At 37.6% G+C, this 21,068-nt stretch overlaps 1 protein-coding gene across 1 annotated transcript; it reads left to right on the top strand.

Moving 5' to 3' along the window:
• Window positions 1-6,475: 6,475 nt before the first annotated feature.
• Window positions 6,476-20,687, top strand: LOC106872088 (uncharacterized). The gene is made up of 5 exons (XM_052969055.2): window positions 6,476-6,583; window positions 10,797-10,875; window positions 15,042-15,179; window positions 16,963-17,110; window positions 20,511-20,687. The coding sequence occupies exons 2-5, from the start codon at window positions 10,803-10,805 to the stop codon at window positions 20,521-20,523; spliced, it is 372 nt and encodes a 123-aa protein (XP_052825015.1). The 5' UTR covers window positions 6,476-6,583; window positions 10,797-10,802; the 3' UTR covers window positions 20,524-20,687.
• The last annotated feature ends 381 nt before the right edge of the window (window positions 20,688-21,068 follow it).

The raw sequence follows: 21,068 nt of genomic DNA, 5'->3' as shown, positions 1-21,068 counted from the left end.
CCAACAACAAAAACAAAACTGTAACCAAGGTTACAAAACCATGCGTAAAAACCGTCACAAATGTCTCTGACGTAAGCACCATTGCTGCTGACGCCATCATCACCACCACCAACAACAACGACAACAACAACAACAACAACAACAACAACGACAACAACAACAACAACAACGACAACAACAGCAACAACAACAACGACAACAACAACAACAACAGCAACAACAAGGAAGTAAAGTTATCGGCCATCAGCAATGACACCATCACCTGTTCAACAAACTCTGCTGCCACTACCACCACCTTTGAACCAGGCAGTACATACACCAACATAAACAAAAATATCCAGAAGAACATGTCCGCCAGCACAACAAAAACAAATTTCGCAAATGCTCTAAAGAAAAAAAGAACAATAGTGACATTCACACAAAAACAAATAAAAGACACAAAATCCCTTCTTACGAAAGAAGGAGATGATGTCAGAATAAACATACCAAAAGATATTATAGAAATGAAAAATAAAAAGTGCATCATTTATAAACTGGTAAACACAAAAACCAGACGTGTAGAAAATGTTAGCACAGATAAAATTGAAGTTTGTCTTAGAAAAATGTGGCCTTATCAGAATCATGTCACCTGGGGAAGAAAATTTGGAACGGTGCAAGTGAGATTTCTGGATGAAAATTTAGCTAAACAATTTTCGACACTCTCTCTCCGCACAGATGACTTGGTAATGATAGCGAGTTATCTAGGACAGAGAGTGACCAAAGTTATGATAAAAAATGTGCCATCGGAGGTGGACACCCAATGGCTGATATCGGCCGTGTGCCTGGAAATGGAGGAGGCAAATATTTTGGAGATTACGGTCGGAGAGGAAAAGAACTGGGGAGGGAAAAATCTGGAAATCCTTCTCCACATCACGGAGGAGGCTTCACAGAAAATTCCTCCAAACATTAGATTGGCAGAGGACCACAAGCTGTATGTGGTGGTAGAGGGCAGGCGACATCGCTGTTACCTATGCAACAACGAAGCACATCTGAAAAAGGACTGCCCTCTGGCCGCTAAACAAAAACAACAACAACAACAACAACAACAGAAGCAACTACCAAATACCCCCAACAGAAAAACCTTACTACCAACACCACCAGCAACACAAAAAACAACAACAGAAATATCAGCAATAACCACAACAGAAAAGACAACAGAAACTGCAAAAACAGAAGAAAAGAAAGAAAATTCCAAGACTGCCTCTCCCTCCCCCATATCACATACACCACACATAAATAACAAGCAGCCAACATCAATAAAAACAGCAACACAAACACTCACAGAAACACACACAGACGCACAAAATTTGCCGTTACCTCTTTCTGACTCCTCAGATCTCCCATCATCCGATGAAGAGAGTGGGGAGGAGTGGAAAATAGCTACGAAAGGAAAGAGGAAGCGCAGTAAGAAGAAAACAAAACAAAATGCAAACACAAACAAAGCAGGGAGATTCACATCTCCCGAAAATACTACTAACACCAATAGTAATATAAAAAAAAACAATGCTAACAGCAATAGACAGTACAAACACAGAGTTGATGAATTACATCAACTCTAAAACAAACATCACAAATAACGATATCAAAACCAACAACCACCCACGTACAACACCGCCAAAACACATTAAAATTATTCATGTAACACCAGCATTACACAACACAATAAAATCCCTCTACCCCAACTCGGTAGGGGGATTCCAGAAATATTTGTGCAAGAAATTGTACAATAGCCTCCTTGGTGAAAAATCCAAGGAGGAAACAAAACTTTCTAACGGTAAGTAACACTTTGTTCTTTTGTTTTGTGCTTTAAAGCACACGTATAAATAGAATCATGGTGAAGATTGGTTGTGTGAATGTGCGTGGCTTAGGGTCCCCTTGGAAACAAGGGTACCTCTTAAATGACATCAAGTCACACAATTTGGATATCATAGCCATTAGTGAGACCAGACTCCATGAACCGCGGGCCCTAAAGTCCATGTTTGGCGGACAGTTTAACATTTATTTTTCTCCCTGTCTGCCGAGGATGGGCGGTAGTGGCACGGCGGTTCTTTTTCGCAAGAGTCTGGATCTCCAAGTAAAGACGATATTTACGGACCCGGAGGGTAGACTGGTTGTCCTAGATGTGGACGGCAGCGATGGAGGCGCTTTTCGGTTGCTGGCAGTTTATGTGCCTCCTTTAACAGGTCGGTCAGACTTCTTTCGACGTCTAGAAGTATTCCTGGGAACGTCTCGTCCCTTACTTTTAGTGGGGGATTGGAATGCTCCCTTGGACACGCATCTAGACTACGTGGGGAGTGACAAAACTAGAAGGGGATGCAAAGGCCTCATAGACCTGCTCAGACGCTTCCAGTTGTCTGACAGGTACCGACTCGACCACCCAAATGTGCCAACGTGGACTTGGAGCAACCGCATTGGGTCGTCGAGATCGTATCTAGATAGGATAGTGTGTAGGACAAGAGATAGAGATAGTTTAGGATGTCCACAGTTCCACATAGTCAGCTACACGGATCACAAACTTGTGACGTGTACGCAAGACTTAGATAAGGCACATAGGCAGGGTCCCGGTTACTGGAAACTAAACGCGTCTTTCCCGTCGAGACAGGTTTTCAGAGACCGGATTAGCACGTAGGTAAAGAGGGCTTTGACGGGAGCCATCATCAACAACAAATGGTGGTTTGCCCTCAAGAGAGCAGTAAGGGCGGAAGCAATAAGGTATAGCAGGGCACTAGCTGTAGAGAGGAACAGAGTAGAGGGGGAGCTAGTGATAAAGTTAGAAGAGGCATTGCGAAGTGGCATCGCATCCGACGTTTTAGCGGCGAGGTTGGCCCTCGACCAACACTTCAATGCTAAACACGAAGGGTGTGCTGTCAGGGCAAGGATGCGTGCTCTGAGGAATGAAGGTGTTGGAGCCGCACGAGAGGCCCGGGTGGCGGAGGCGCAGCGGGGTAACAGAGCCACCATCCGGTCTCTGGTAGACGAACAGGGGCGCGAATTGCTCGAGCCGAGCAAGATGTGCGAGGCGTTTCAGCGGCATTTTGCCCGACTGTTCGGGAGGAGTGGCGAGCGAGAAGGCAGGGTGGACTTTAGTGCCTACCTGCACAGCTTGCCACGACTCTCGGCAAGAGAGGCGGAGTGCTGCGAAGGGGTCATCACGGCGGAGGAGGTGAGGGACGCGATGGCGGGTTGCTCGACGGACAAATCTCCGGGTTTGGATGGTCTGCCCTACGAGCTTTAAAACTGTATGCCAGACTTGTTTGGAGAAGTCTTGGCGGCCGTGTACTGCAACTGGCAGCAGAACGGGAGCATTCCCGGTTTTGTGAGCCGAGGAGCGGTAACGCTGCTGAAGAAAGATCCAAACAAGGGGGACGCCATAGATAACTTTAGGCCCATCACTCTGCTCAATGCAGACATGAAAATTTTGGCCAAGGTGTTAGCCAAGCGGTTGGCGCTTGTCATCGAGAAACTGGTCGGCACGGAGCAGACGTGCGCCGTGCCGGGCCGGAGCATCCATGACAACCTCCATCTGATGCGCTACATCATAGAGAGGGTAGTTAAGGAACCTGGCATGGGTGGGGCCCTGATCAATTTGGATCAATCCAAAGCTTTCGATAGGGTAGACCATCGATACTTGGAGGCCGTCCTCGAAGCGGCCGGCTTCGGTCCCGTTTTCCGCGGCTGGATGGCTGCCTTGTACACAGGCATCCGTCCGGTTGTTCGCGTCAATGGACGTCTATCGGGACCCTTCGACATTGTACGTTCGGTTCGTCAGGGATGCCCTGTACGTATTGACTCTCGAGCCACTACTGCGGAAGCTGGCGACGCTGAGGGGCATCCCGCGAGAACTGGGGTGCGGGACGAGCGTGTCGGCATACGCGGACGACGTCACCGTCATAGCGTCTAGCCACGAGCACATCGAGCTTGTCGGCGAGACGCTGAAAGACTACGAAGCGGTGACGGGAGCGAAAATCAACCGGGATAAGTCGGTGGGTTTGCTGCTCGGTACCTGGAGAAGCAAGCCCATACCGTCCGGCAGCGCCTCAGTAGTGGGACGCTGGACGGACGGTCCGGTCAAGTTGCTCGGAGTCTGGTTCGGTCCGGACCTGCAAACGGAGAAGAACTGGGACGAGATAACGAGTAGGGTGGCCACTCTCTGCCGGCAATGGTCCGAGAGGAAGCTGTCCCTAAAAGGTCGGGCGGAGGTGGCGAACGCGTACATCGCGTCCGTCATCGAATACCGCCTGACCGTCGTGCCTTGTCCCGATCGCGCCATCACCGAAATGGAGCGCATCCTCTTCCGCTTTTTGTGGAAAGGAAGCGTTCCGATGGTGAGGCGATCCGTTTGTTGCCAACACCCGCTGAAAGGAGGGCTGGGCATGCCGTGGTTGATGATGCGCAGACATGCGCTGAGACTGCGACATCTCCGGCTCTACGTAGACGACGGTGAGCAGGTGTGGTCGCCGTTTGTGCGACGCGCTTTCTCGCAGCTCGTCTCCATGACCGAGCTGCAGTCGTGGATCAAAAAGAGGCCGAGGAATGGCGAATGTCACCGTGAGTGTCGCGTTGCTCTGCAACAACTTTGCCGTCCCGGGTCGACCTTGAGCGGCTGCATCACAACGAAGTCATTCTATAGGGGATTAGTGGAGGGCAGGTACGACGACGATCTCGGGGCGAACCTGGGCATCGACGAGGAATACCTGACCCGCCTGTTCAGGACGACTTTCGGGCCGGGACCTATGGACAACTTCCAGAGATCCCTGGCCTGGCAGTGTTACCGAGAGGCGCTACCCGTTCGGGATAAGCTCTATAGACACGGCTCGCGAAATGCGGGGCCGACCTGCCCGAGATGCGGTCAGAGCGATGAAACCGTTCTGCACGCACTCGTGCAGTGTCCAACCATTTCGGAGCTGTGGGCTTATGTCGAACGACTGCTGTCGCGTGTGGGACGAGTAGGTTTATCAACCGAGTCTATCGTCAATATCGTCACGCCTCCTTCCTTTAAACGGGAAGGAAGAGCTGTATTTATCGTACTTGTGGCTATGGCCAAAGAATGCATCTGGTGGACGCGTCTGAAAGGATTAGAGACAAATACTTTCCTCTCTGGTCAATCTCTCATCAACTTTTTCAAGTATCACTTGAAAAGGAAGGTGAGAGTAGAGAGGCAAGTGTTGTCTAGAAAATGTTTCGAAAAAAGATGGATACATGTAGCAAGAATGGCACGTATAAATGACGAAGCCACCTTGACCATGATTCTATAAAACGTTTTAAAATTTTGTAAACAGAGAGTTACTTACGTTTCTTGCTTAAATAAAAGAAATTTTATTTAACAAACTGTGACGCTAAAGACCGAGGTTACCGTGGTCTTTTCGTAGGTTTTTCTTTCCACGGATAACCTCCCCATTTATTGGGAATTTTTTGTATTATTTCGTATTTTTTGTAAATACCCCAAACGTTTTGCGATGTTTTTTTTCATCGTTGTCCCTACTTTTGTTTTGTTTTTTCTGCTTTGTTTTCGACCCCCTCGAAAAGAAAAACTCTACATTTGTATTTTGTCCCCTCTGTGTTGAGCCCTGTGTGGCTAATAAAGAAACCTATCTATCTATCTATCTATCTATCTATCTATCTATCTATCTATCTATCTATCTGTCTGTCTATCTGTCTGTCTATCTATCTATCTATCTATCTACCTTTATATATATATATATATATATATATATATATATATATATATAAGTTTAAAAAAAGGAAAAAGGCAAAAAAACAACAACAAAAAACAACAACGTGAGGACGTGATACAGATTGTGTTACTAGACGCTCGGGAAAGGAAAGAGAGATAATATGACGTTTTGAGCGGAGCTCTTTGTCTGAAACAAGGAAAGTCCAAAGAAGGGAAAAGCGGAGGAAGAAAAAATCGCCACACGTGGTTCGTTGTATAAAAGATAAACAAGAGTGAAAAAAACTACAGAAGGCTTGTGTTACATGGCTAAAGTATATATTTAAATCGTTATGTTAGAAAAATGTTTGAAAATATTAAGTATAGAAACATTGTATTTGGAGAAATAACCGGTTTCGTATTTTCTTTTCAAATTTCTCTACTTCTATCGTAACATGTCTTCGCTATAGCGTGCGGATGGATACAAATTTGCTTTTTTTTTTTTGCTTTTTAGAGGAAAACAATAACCAGCGTTTTAGTTATCTCTAGCAATAACAAAAGATAAAGCGAAATGTAACAGAAGGTAGTGCTTAATACACAGACCATCGAATGTGACAAAACGCATGAAGCAATTATTCATGTAAGTGAATATTTAATTCAGGCCTAGAAATAATAATCAGTGTCACTACTCTACGGGACATAAAAAAAAGACGTTCATTTGTCAGTTAGTGTTTTATAGCATGTCGTTATTCACCCATTGAATTTCGGGATAATAAAAACTAAGATATATTGTCACCAGCTGTTTTTGGCGCCATTACATTAGATATAAATACGCATCGTTTTCGCATTTATCATTCTTTCAATTTTCTTTGCTGCTTTCTCCTATTGGCATACGTAAGTGAACGTCTATCCATATTTCCTTTTCATAAGGTATTTGTTTAATCACATAGCTGTTTTTAAATATAGCTCACAATTTGTTCATCAATGCATTCTTATAATAAATAAATTGAGAAATGCGTCTAATACAAATTTATCTGCAAGTATCTTGATTTGGTTTTAGTGATTAAGAAAAGAAAATATAAGGTCTCTATCTAAACTAATTGTAGATTCTCTGTTTCTGTATGAGAATATATTTCTGTGTGCGTTTGTATCTATCTATCTATCTATCTATCTCTCTCTCTCTCTCTCTCTCTCTCTCTCTCTATATATATATATATATATATATATATATATATATATATATATATATATATATATACATATATATATATATATCTGACAGTCCCTCTGTCTGTCTGTCTGTGTATCTATCTATCTATCTTTCCACTGAATTTGCTCGAAACATGGGGGTGTTAATAGTGTGCATATTCATAACAATCTTTTATACTAGAATATGGTGTAGATAATTCAATATGTGAACGTAGGGAAATGGTAATATGATTGCTAAATAATTAACTTTATCTGTCATCCCCTTCGGGATCGATTAAAATCAGTACCAGTTGAACACGGGGCTTTATAACATCGATTTATCCACACCTCCACAAATCGCTGGCCTTGTACCGGAATTTGAAACTTATATAATAGTGGTTATCGTAATAATAGTCGTCGTAGTATGAATATTAATAATGAAGGTTATGAAAAGAAAGTAATCTTAATAATAAAATTAAATCCAGGAACAACATTATTATTATTATTATTATGATTATTATTATTATTATCATTAGTATTAAGGCGGTGAGCTGGCAGAATTGTTAGCACGCTAGACGAAATGCCTAGCAATATTTCGCCTGTCGCTACGTTCTGAGCTCAAATTCCGCCAAGATTGACTTTGCATTTCATCCTTTCTGGGTCGATAAATTAAGCACCAGTGAAACACTAAGGTCGATGTAATCGACTTATTGCCTACCCCATACTAGCCGTCCTTGTGGGAAAATTATTATTATTATTATTATTATTATTATATGTTTGACTTTTGGTTTGTATTTATACAAGTTGGCTCCAAGTCTCACCCAGAGACCTCAAGAGACAAGTTAGAGGTTCATGTTGGCATTATGCCTTGGGGGGTCATACGTTTGGCTTTGCACATAGTATTGTTCTAGAGAATGTTTAACAAAACATAAGAAAATTATGTGTTTGTTTTAAATTTTGAGACAGTACTTTACGTAGGATATGGGTGGCTCCCATAAGCACTATCTTTTGAATTTCTGCCATTTTGGGGTTTCCTAATATCTGAGCTAGGTAGGAATCAGCCCCTTTTCCTATCATTCTTAGGGCACCTATGACAACAGGTATTGTTTTAGTCTTCAGGTTCCACATTTTGCTAATTTCTATTTCAAGATCTTTATAGTTGCTCAATTTTTGGTATATCTTGCCAGATACATTTATATCACTTGCAACAGTCATACTAATGAGGAGGAATAATTTTTGTCTGAAGTCTTTCAATATAATGTCTGGCCTATTCCCATCTATCTTCCTGTTTGTTTGAATGGTGTAGGAGTGGCTGTGTGGTAAGTAGATCGCTTACGAACCACATGGTTCCGGGTTCAGTTCCAATGCGTGGCACCTTCGGCATGTGGCTTCTACTAAGACTTGTGAGTGGATTTGGTAGACGGAAACTGAAAGAAGCCCGTCGTATATATGTATATATATATATATATATATATATATATGTATATATATATATGTGTGTGTGTGTGTGTGTGTGTGTGTGTGTGTATGTGTGTGTATATGTTTGTCACCCCAACATCGCTTGGCAACCGATGTTGGTGTGTTTACGTCCTCATAACTTAGCGGTTCGGCAATAGAGACCGGTACAATAAGTACTAAGCTTACAAAGAATAAGTCCTGGGGGCGATTTGCTCGACTAAAAGCGGTGCTCCAACATGGCCACAGTCAAATGACTAAAACAGGTAAAAGAGTATAAAAGACATATATGCATGTATGTATGGGTGACTATGCGGACTGTGTATTTGGATGGGTATATACATTAACTATTCGTTCAATCAATTTTAATTTATGATTTCTCTTCATATCATTTTGTTTTTCTCCATCTTTGCATCATATATGTGAAGATGTGTGTCTCTGTGTATGTGTATCTATGTTCATGTATACGCATGTGAATATGTGTGGTCATGTATATGCAGGATAATACGAATATATAGGTATGTATAGCTAACTTATTAACATTTAAAAGGTACATATAAGAATAGTTTCATTCTATCTATTATTCATTTATTCTTAACATACCTTAATAATTTACCATATATTTTTGTTGTGTACGCTTCTTTCCTTCCGCGTCCAACGTTTCTTTTATATTAATCTTTATATGGTAGCGCATTTGTGCATGAACTCATATATTGTCCGTTTTACTATTCTCCCACTATATTTTCTCTTACTTCTTTATAAATATCGTAGCATCACATAAACCTTGATATATTATCCCTTGATCTAAGTATTTGATAATTTTAACTAATTCAAGTAATTTAATAAAATTAACCCTACTTAGTTTGATATGTATGTAAGTATTTATGTATGTATACATATATATATATATATGTGTGTGTGTGTATGTGTGTGTGTGTGTGTGTGTGTGTTTGTGTATGTATATGTATGTGTAAATATATGTATACTTAATGATTTCACTTCTGTACTCCCATACTTTAATAACCTCTTTATTGTTTCTTTATTTTTTTTTTGTTGGCACTCCGTCGCTTACGACGTCGAGGGTTCCAGTTGATCCGATCAACGGAACAGCCTGCTGGTGAAATTAACGTGCAAGTGGCTGAGCACTCCACAGACACGTGTACCCTTAACGTAGTTCTTGGGGATATTCAGCGTGAGACAGTGTGACAAAGCTGAGCCTTTGAATTACAGGTACAACAGAAACAGGAAGTAAGAGTGAGAAAAAGTTGTGGTGGAAGAGTACAGCAGGGTTCACCACCATCCCCTGCCGGAGCCTCGTGGAGCTTTATATGTTTTCGCTCAATAGACACTCACAACGCCCGGTCTGGAAATCGAAACCGCGATCCTACGACCGCGAGTCCGCTGCCCTAACCACTGGGCCATTGCGCCTCCTGTTTCTTTATATATATATATATATATATATATATATATATATACATATATATACATATATATACATATATATACATATATATATATATATATATATATATATATATATATATATATATATATATATATATATATATATATATATATATATATATATATATATATATATATATATATATATATATCAAAATTTATAGTATTTTTGCATGGGTATGTCTGCATTAACATTATTGTTATTTATATTAATTTATGAGAATACCTATTTTGTAACTATATATATTTTTATATTATGCATTAATTTTTATGGTACACTGTATTTTTGCTGTTTGGTTATTTAATGTTTTCTTTATGTCTTCAATATGATATATATATATATATATATATATATATATATATATATATATATATATATATATATATATATATATATATATATATATATATATATATTGATTTGTACGTTCTTCCTTGATGATATTGTGGCTTATAATAATTAACCAAAATGATTTAATTAAATCAAACTTGACCGACTTTATAATCTACGCGATGAATTGAAACAATTGTAGGTATTGTCAATCTATTAATAATTTTTTAAAAATCTTTTCTCTATCTCCTCTCTTGGCTGGTATATATATATATATATATATATATATATATATATATATAGATAGATAGATATATATATATATATACATTTACAAAACAACAAAAGGCGAAGACGTGTGTGCAAACAACAAACAGATGTGAGAAAGTCTTTTACGTTTCGAGCCTACGCTCTTCGACAGAAAGGAACAAATAAATAAGCAGGGAGAGAAAATTTTTTAAAAGGTTTAGTGGCTAGCGATCTATCATATATATAAATAAGCAGTTACACTTATTCAAATGCACACTCTCACACTCAGACACACACACACACACACACACACACACACACACACATACACACACACACTCGTATCTACTTGTATTGCCCTCTTTTCTCTTTGAATTAGAAAACGGCGACTTGTTTCATTATTTTCAATTGCACTTTCAGATCAATATGACACGACTGCTTCCTATTTGCTTGTTGTCTTTGATTGCATTAGCAACTGTTATGGGTGCAGCTGAGATCGGTAAGTTTCCAATGAGATATGAAAATACTGAATAATTAAACTTTTGAAAATTGCCTGAGCACCAATTCTTTCATCGATTTAATCAAATACACTTTTTCTGTTTTTAATTGTATTGCACTTATCGATATTTGATCTCCATCATTCTGACTTGATATACGGGGTAGTTACTAAAGGTTCCTGGACAGGTTATGTTTACTAAAGAAAGAATTTATTCACCTAAGTTTTAACATCAATCCTTTTCGAAAGTGTCACCTTATGCAGCAATAGACCGGTCCCAGCATTTCTGTCACTTTTGGAATCTGGCCTGGAAATCGTTTTCCGTGTGAGAGTGGATGCCCTTCTGCAATTCGCTCATCAGAAGCTGAACAGGAGACAGTAACAGTTTATTACGTCAACATCGAAGTAAAGGGTGTAATGCTAACAATTAATCAATATAGATGCCAACTCAGCTGGTGGCCCTCATGGATTCCCAGCAATCCTTCTCAAGTCATGCAAACGAGTCTTTGCAAAACCATTGCAGCTACTTTTTTCAGAGCTACCTCTGAAATGGTAAGCTTCCGGATAAACAAAAGGATTGGGATAATATACCCTATCCATAAAGTAAGAAGCAGATCAGGTGCTAAAAACTATAGGCCGGTCTCTCTGATCTCACACATCACCAAAATCATGGAACGAATAGTATGAAGGAAATTAATTGCATTCCTTGAAGAGAATGACTGTTAGTTTTCGACCAAGTAGAAGCTGTCTGACACAGCTCTTAGAACATTACGACTGGTTGCTAAAGCAGCAGCTCAACAACTCAAATGTGGACGTGATATACTTCGACTTTGCAAAAGTCTTTTAACAAAGTCGACCATGGTATAATTTGTCACAAGCTGCGTAGTTTTGGCTTAGCTGCAAAACTTGGAGAATGGACACTTGACTTTCTAAAGGATAGACGTTAGTTAGTAGTTCTCAATGTGGCCACCTCTAAAGAAACTCAAATAATGGTATTCTGCATGGCATTGTCTTGGGGACGTGGCTTTTCATAGGGGCCCTCTCTGACATGCCCTTAGCTACTCAAATAGCCACTCTTGCTAGCTATGCATACGATACAAAAAACTCTCAAAAGATACAGGACACTGCATTTCTTGCACATCTACAACGTGAGATCGATGCAATATACAGGTGGGCCGAGGAAAATAACATGCAGATTAATACTGGAAAATTCCAAGTCATGTGCTACAAACACAGAAAACCTTCTTTAGGTACGCCAAGGAGACTGCATTGCAGGGTAGGCCTTGCTTCTTGTAAAACGAGGGAAACCCAATGAGAAGAAGTGAAACACTGAATGAACAGTTTAAAAGTGTCTTCATCCCACCACTACGAAACATGCAAATTATCAAACCTATAGAGATCGTTACCACTACAGAAGCTGAACAGGAGGCAGTAACAATTTATTACATCAGCATCGAAGAAAAGGATGTAATACTGACAATATATGATGTATAAATATATAGAGACAGATACAGATAGAGAGATATAGAGAGGTAGAGATAGATAAAGAGAGATGGATAGAGAGATACGGACACATCGCTGACACTAAAAAACCGGAAGTATATATTTTTAAAAACTTTCAAAGGCGTGAATCTAATCTGAAAACCAATATTTTTTTCAATGATAAAATGGATGTAAGGGAGACAATTAATTTCTGAAAGTTACTTCGCAAAGAGTTACCTCCTTTCTCTATGTAACCCAGGAACTACTGTTATCTGTCCCCGCGGGCTTGTTACTCATTATGTAAAAACATTTAAGAGTCTACAATCATGCCTGCAACATAAGTAATGTATGTTCCCAGTTTGGAAAAAAAATCAGTTCAAAAATACGCCGTTATAATATTATATATATATATATATATATATATGTATGTGTATATATATATATATATATATATATATATATATATATATATATATATATATATATATATATATATATATATATATATATATAATATAAATTGCGTTCTCTATGCGTGTGTCTGTATGTAAAAGATTATAACGGCGTATTTTTCAACTGATTTTTTTTCCAGACTGGGAACATACATTACTTATGTTGCAGGCATGATTGTAGACTCTTAAATGTTTTTACATAATGAGTAACAAGCCCGCGGGGACAGATAATTGAGCACTCAACATAAGTTCAGTTATATATTCTTTTAGAATATTTCTTTTAGAATATTACTTATAAATGTTTTATATATATATATATATATATATATATAGGGAGAATTCACAAAAAAGAACAAAAGACGAAGGTAGGTGATGTAGACAACAAACAGATGTATCAGTATAACGCTCAGGAAGTGAAAAAGTCTTTAACGTTTCGAGCCTACGCTCTTCCACAGAAAGGAACACAGTAAGAAACAAGGAGAGAAACAAGGAGAGACAAAAAGAATGTCCTGTGACAAGCGATCTATATATGCATACATATATACATACACACATATATATACACACTCACACACGCACACACACACACATATACACATATATATATATGTGTGTGTGTGTGTGTGTGTGTGTGTTTAAATGAATGTGTAATAAGGTTTTTGTATACAAAATAATTACCAAAATACATATGCGCGTGTATGAAAATGTGTGCATGTGTAAACGTGTGCATTTACAAACGTGTACATGTATAAACGTGTGCATGTGTAAAATGTGTGCATGTGTAAACGATTGTAATTAATTAGTTTACAGGGTGATTTGATCTAGGTTGGCGGGTTCAATATAAATATTTACCCGTAGATACTAAGACATAAAATTTGCTGATCGAAAAACTGCGCGTCTATTACAAAAGGTCACAGAGGAAAACCATTCACATTTTTACAGAAAAGAGTTATGGGGAGGTCCCATACATTAAATAATTCCATCCTATCAGTTCCGAAAATATTTGTTGTATTATGTAACAAAAAAGGGGCTTTTACGGTTTTTTAACGAAATGTAACGTCACTCACCAATTCGCTCTAAAAATATAACTTTCTTCCTGAAACACTACAGGCAGTTTTCGAAGTTTTTTTTTTTTTCGTGTATCTGTTAATTATCGAGATATCACCGTCCGTATCCAATTGTAACTTTACGTTGTACGATTAATTTTAACATACACAAATTTCCTTTTAGACTAGTTCGTATTTTTTTGTCATCGACAACCTCTCTACGAGATTTTTTCTGTGGAACCACATTTTAGGTTCTATCTTTCAGTGCGACATTTTATGGCCTATTTTACCAAAACGTCAGTCGGTAAGTTCAGAGTTCAGAGTTCAGATTCTGCCGAGGTTGACTTTGCATTTCATACTTTCGAGGTTGATAAATCAAGAACTAATGAAGTACTGGGGTCCATGTAATCGACTATTTCCCTCCCCCAAAAGTGCTGCTTTTTTGGGAACATTTGAAGTCATTATTATTATTATTATTATTATTATTATTAGTAGTAGTAGTAGTAGTAGTAGTAGTAGTAGTAGTAGTAGTAGTACTAGTTCTATTTTTTAGTGTTCATGTATGTAAGGTAGCAAATGCACTTATCATCAGCCACACAGGGAGATGCTCAACTGGTTAAGGTCAAGCAACTGACAAGCAAATCTGTGGTATTAAGCAGAATATTTACTCTAGCCCATCGTTTATACCAAGACAAAACAATGTACTTATTATTATTATTATCATTATTATTATTATTATTATTATTATTATTATTATTATTATTATTATTATAATTATTATTACTAGTTCTATTTCTTAGTGTTCATGTATGTAAGCTAGCAAATAACAGCTACACCAAAACCTGAATACCGGTGTTTCCTGTACTTTACCAGTTCGCAATAAAACCTTTTAGTTCGCTTCAACTGCGCACGTAGGTAGGAGAAACCTTTATAGAAGAAACTATATGTTCATTAAATTGGTATCAATATACTCCACTTATTTGTTTTATCAAAACAGGACTGGGAAAAGAAGTAAAAGATCCGACTGAATTTCATATACGGATTGGAATGAAGCAACGGATGTTATCTAAGTTGGATATTATTGAAACCAACTTTACATTCTCCTAGTTGATAATAAATCTACGTTAGGAAATATCCAATATATAATATACTGTTTAGTAGATATATTAATATGTGTATTTTTATTTAGAGTGTAATGGATGTTTAATGGAAGGTAAATGCTACCGTTTCGGAGAAAGTTGGAAGGAAAAGACGGAAATTATGTGTAACGTGAAAAGATGCATTCGTTTAAATAAAAATCAATGGAAAGTAACCGTAAAGAAAGTGTGTAAGTTGCCAAAGAATATCTTTGTATCCTTCCTTCACTATACATTTTCAAACAGCCAATATCTCAACGAGTTGAGATATTGCCTCATACAATATTCTCGTGATGTGATCAGCTTGTTCTGCTTTTGATCAAGTGACAGATGACGTTGGTTCCACCGGTCAGGAACCTCCAGCTTATTCCTACAACCCAAACACAAAACAATTTCTCAAATGTCATCATTTCTAAAAATAAATTTGGCATCAATTCTAAAAATAGCCAAACACATACTGCTGCTGTCCAAAGGAATTGGTATAAAAGACAGAAAACCAGCCAGTCTATTACAGTATGTTACAGTCTGTCATACCGGCCATGATGAAATACCACAAGGTATAGAAAATACGTATTCGCCTTTATATATTTAATCCTTTATATTGAACACTCAATATTTCATCTATTCAATAAGACATATTCCATATATTCAATAAGACATTCAATACTTTATTTCATTGTACCATCCATTTTTATTTTATATTATATATTGTATATTATATTATATATTGTATATTCCATATTCTATATCCCACATTGGTTTTGCAGGAATATAAATAAAACCTAAAAAACAGACAGTGTTGGAACTCTTTTAAACAAAATAATATATATATATATGTATATATATATATATATATATATATATATATATATATATATATATATATATATATATATATATATATATATATATATATATATATATATATGTATATATATATATACAGTATTCTTCAAATTTTCTTAGAGTGATCTAAATATTTTTTCCTATATTAACGAAGTCAAATATCCAACCTTGATTTTAATGAAACGTTAATTATCAGAATAATTATCGTAATAACCTCTCAAATTAATATCGACTGCACCAAAAATATTCCAACTATGTTATAACTACACACATGACAATAATCTTACATTCAATCTTGTTTCATATACGCAACTTATAAATGAAAGCTATGCACATGTGTCCATACATACTAATACAAATACCACACACGACAAATCGACTGTATTCGGCTCAGTCCTCAGTTAAATTATTGGCTGTACATTGTGTTCTTGAGCAATTCACTTTATTTCACATTGCGCCATCCCATTCAGCAGGAAAAATTAGTCGTACTTATAATTCAAAGAGTCCACTCTATCTCGTTCTGAAGCTCACTCAGAACTACGATAACGGCACGCGTGCCTCTGGTGTTCTCAGCGACTTGCACCTCAGTTTTACGAGTAGGCGTTTCTGTTGAGCAGATCAAGAGGGATACTTGATGTCGTAACCGGCTTCATGCGAATTTTACACTTATAACCGAAGAGAATGCTTCAAATAGCTTTCATGCGACTGGGGTATATAAATTGAAATGCCTTCTATCTCTCCTTAAAATCGAGGCACAGAACATACACACATTTACCTTAATCTATTCCGATTTTAGGAATATAAACTCAAGATATAAGGTTCCTAATAAATTACGTTTAATAAATATATAATCAAGAATGATTTTGAATGAAACGGTGAACTGGGAAAATAGTTATAATGCCGGGCAAAATGTTTATCGGATTTCTTTCTGGTTTTCGGATTTGACTTCAAGTTCTGCCGAGGTCGACTTTGCATTTAAAGTCTTCCAGGATCCGATATAATCGACTTATGCGATCCCCTAAAATTGCTGGCCTTTTGCCAGGTTTTAGCAATAATAGGTACGATTAAGTGAAGTACAGTTACTTAATAAAGTAAGCTAGATATTGCTTGTTTTCTTATCAACAACAGTTTGTCGGCGGAATGATGACAAATGTGTTGGGAACGGTAGAACGTGGCCACTCTTAAAAGACGGTGAATGCTGGATTCGCAGGTGCAAAATTTGGGAAGATAATCGCGTTGAAATCACATCAAAATTAGGGGACATTTGTTACGTAAAGTAAGTATATATTTTAAGCTACCTAATTTAATTTATTCTCCTCCACGTTGCTGTTGAGTTTCCCGTGTAACACACGTCCTCGTCTATTCTACCTCTAACTCCAGTTAGCTTTCATTCAGATATAAAAATACAATCGTAAATATTTCCAGTTACATATTTCAACTGACAAACCGTGGAAATCCTTGTTCTGTTTTTTCTACTCTAAAAAAAGTGTGTCTTTTTTTGTCGGGGCAATCTATGACAAACAGTCATGCTCGCATATGCTTAAAAGATAAACTTCAAGAAAATCTTTATAGATTTTTACAGTTCTAGTGATGGATTGGATCTGTAATCTTCGAATTAGCTTTCTCTTTTCTAGTTTTGAGAAGCCTAATTTCTCAAGATTGGTAATTAAGTAGTGCATTAGATATCACAGGGCCCCAATAATTACAGGTATAAACCTGAACCTGTAATCTGGATAGAGTAGCTGCAGATTTCTCAATAGTTCACCATAGATGTTCCCTTTTTCACTGATCTTCAGCTTTATGTTAACATCCGCTGGACAGCTAATTGCCACAACTGTTTCTCTTCTCTATCTCAAATCATTATATCAGGTCTTTTGTGCTTACAATTTATTGAGGTCTTCACTGGGACATTCCACCAGTATTCCTTTTCATTATGAGCGGCTATAGATTCTACCTTACTGTGAGTTCTTATTTCTTAGACCTTGGAGTTATCCTTCCCACGGGACTTTCATTATAGTGTCTCAGCTACAACATCGTGTCTCATCGGTAGATAATACCGTGATGACATTTTCGGACAACGGCTTAAGGTGTGGGTGATATCTTCAGTGTTAACCCCACAAAGTCTAAATCGGTCGTCATATTTCACTGATTTTCCTGCATTTTGTCCATTTTGTGCATCGGGTATTTGATATTTCCTGTTCCTGGGTTGCAAACGCATACCCTTCAAAGTGGGAGGTATTAAGCTGGTTGTCGGTCCATAATAGACTGCTTCGATAATCAATGTTACTATCATCTCTGAGCTTTCTACTAACATATCCATGCACGATCTTCTGCTCTTATATGCTCATCCTTTCATGTGATGATATGTTGCAGGAGAGTCGTGCGACTTCTTTGGGCATGTATTTAAGGTTATCAGACAAGGAATGCTGCACAAGGACCTGCTTCCCAAGTCTTATGATGTTATCAGCCCCATGTAAGCAATCTTGGACAAGGGACGCACTTCGAAACTAGACGTTTAAACGATGTTGCCAAAGGGATATAATACGACATTTAAAGACAGTTTGAATCGATGTTAAGTCAATGCCGCCTTGTTTTTGTTTTATGTAGTGGCTGTCTACGTCCCTGTTGATGTGGAAATTATGTGTGCTTGTTAGTATTTTTCGCGTTTTCACATTAATGGCTCCCACCTCATCAAGTTTCCAGTCAAACAGCCCAAATATTGGTATGAATACTGGCACTGCAAGTACATTGAGGGCCACTGTTTTATTGAACTCAGCGAATTCCAACGTCCAACTTTACTTTATTCGGCTGTAATATACATTAGTGACACGTGTTTTGTTACAGGTGTCATTGTAAGTTATGCTTCCATTCATTTCTCGATACCTGCAACATTCCTCATCAGACATATGGGAAACAGTCAAGTCATTGAAGGAGATGTTGCCAGTATGAGGGACAGAGTGAAATACTTTTTGTAGTTTAGCCACATTGAAACTAGCTTCTTTCCATGTTCCTGCACCTCTGACATCACATGTTTGCTGATTAACAATTGCTCAGCACATCCCCAGATTCCCTTCTTCGTAGTTGCTTGTTCTGCTGTGATAATGTTATTGGTTTCCCAATGGTCCTGGAGGAAGAGGCTTTAACATGTTGTATATATTTTATACATCAAGTTGTGGCATGCAATTGGCCGGTAGTTTTTATCCATGTGAATGATTCTGCATCTGGGGATCAGTTTTGTCTCTGTCAGAGCAAGCCACTATGGTACGCTACTGTTCCCACTGTGAGCTTGCTGGTACAGATTGATAAGATATGGTCGGTAGAAGTTTAGCTTCTTGTACCAATATCCAAAATTCAAGTTTCTTCCATGTGCTTTTCCATCCTGAAGTTTCTGGATCATGGTGTCAAGTGTATATAGACATATACCATGTCTAACTTAATAGCACCAACTTGATATAATTCTGTTAAGTTCTCTGGTATCGTAACATTCAATTAGGGAGACGATATTGACTGAGACTTATCTAGGCATAGATAGCTTATCTCTCATCCCTTCAAGAAATTTGTTCAGATATCATTGGAAGTAACGGGATCGTTTTCTTCTTTGAATTGCTTTGCAATCATGTCAAATACTGCAGAGACATTTGAGGAAAAGTAATTTGGTTGCCTGTATGAGGGTTGGCTGAAACCTTCAAGGGCCGACCAAGATACTCTCATGGAATGTGGCCAAATGAGTTTTATTTTCTAACATATTCCGGTCAACACGTTTCTTCCATTGGTGTTCCAACGCTTGGTTCCCATTGGTAAAGAAACATTCATCCTATTAGTCAAAAGAAGTCAACAGCAGCATATATTGTTGCAATGATACGAAACTAAATGTACTTAATTTCACATTGTTAAATAAGCTGTCGCAGATAAAAGGTGGTCAGCTCGGTGGCAGACACAGACAGTAATTGAATAGACAACCAACCACATATAGTAGCAACAGCAAAACACGATGGATATATCGACTCCAAACTAATCGAATTATCAGCACATTATTATCATTAGATATTTCTCAACGCTACCGATGCACCAGTATCGTCACTGAACGCGACGTGTCACAAAACAAAAGCACAAGAAGAAAATTAATGCACAGTGACAAACTGCAAGAATACACATACTAACGGACTACACATGTTTAACAGGAGGCATTGCTACAAATTTACATACAAGACTGTTGTTATCAGATCGGCTACATAGTGCGTGTTGTGTCACAGAAAATAACCAAATCAACCATGTTGTATTACACAAGAAAATCAATAATATTATGGCTACATCTCACATTCCCGAAATGCAGTGTCACTTAGACAATGCAGCCGATGCCCTCCAAATATTCAAACAAAATATCATGTACTAATGTGAAGATGTCCTGTACCCATATATGCTTGTATGTATACATATAGACCCCGAAGTATACAACCCGAAGTATATTTTAATTCGTCAATGAGATTAACCTGCTCGATAAATCTATGCAGCTGGAAATCGAAGGTAGCGCATTTATAACCTTATTGTTTAATGGCATTTTATTGCAGTAAGATTTACAATTTTATAATTAACGACACTAGCCAAATTTATTTAGTAATAATTGTTCTTGCTATATATATATAAATAAATGTTCTATATTTTTTCTGCTTTTATAGAAAATTATACTGATCGATCTAAACCTGAAACAAAAATCGAAAGCAAAACGAAAATCAGTTTGCTATAAACTGATAAAGACGGAGAATTTTACCGGACTAAGATATTAACATTATCTCATATAATCTCCACTTAAACAAGTGTATCAATTAACGTAATAAACTTTCAGAACACTTCTATTTCTTTCTGTTTTGTTTTCTCTTTTTGATATTTATGACAGTTAGAAACCATTAGAAAGAAATTATGCTTAAAAAGGGCCATAACAGATGTATTTCTATGTATTAATCTATGTATTAATCTATGTATTAATCTATGTATTAATCTATGTATGTATGTATGTATCTATCTATCTATCTATCTATCTATCTATCTATCTATCTATCTATCTATCTTTCTTTCTTTCTTTCTGTTTGTCTCACTATCTGTCTGTATATCTATCTATCTATCTACATATCTATTTATATATCTATATACATAAAATTTCAAGAAAACAGAAAATGGAGATAACATTCATGAACAACAATGGATTTGGCTCAATTATTATTTATTAATAATTTACA

This window comes from Octopus bimaculoides, chromosome 6 (genome assembly GCF_046866305.1).
Source record: "Octopus bimaculoides isolate indiv1 chromosome 6, ASM4686630v1, whole genome shotgun sequence".
In the NCBI taxonomy this organism is placed as follows: domain Eukaryota; kingdom Metazoa; phylum Mollusca; class Cephalopoda; order Octopoda; family Octopodidae; genus Octopus; species Octopus bimaculoides.
The sequence above is the reverse complement of the archived record's forward strand: the minus strand, read 5'-3'. Positions and strand labels throughout refer to the sequence as shown.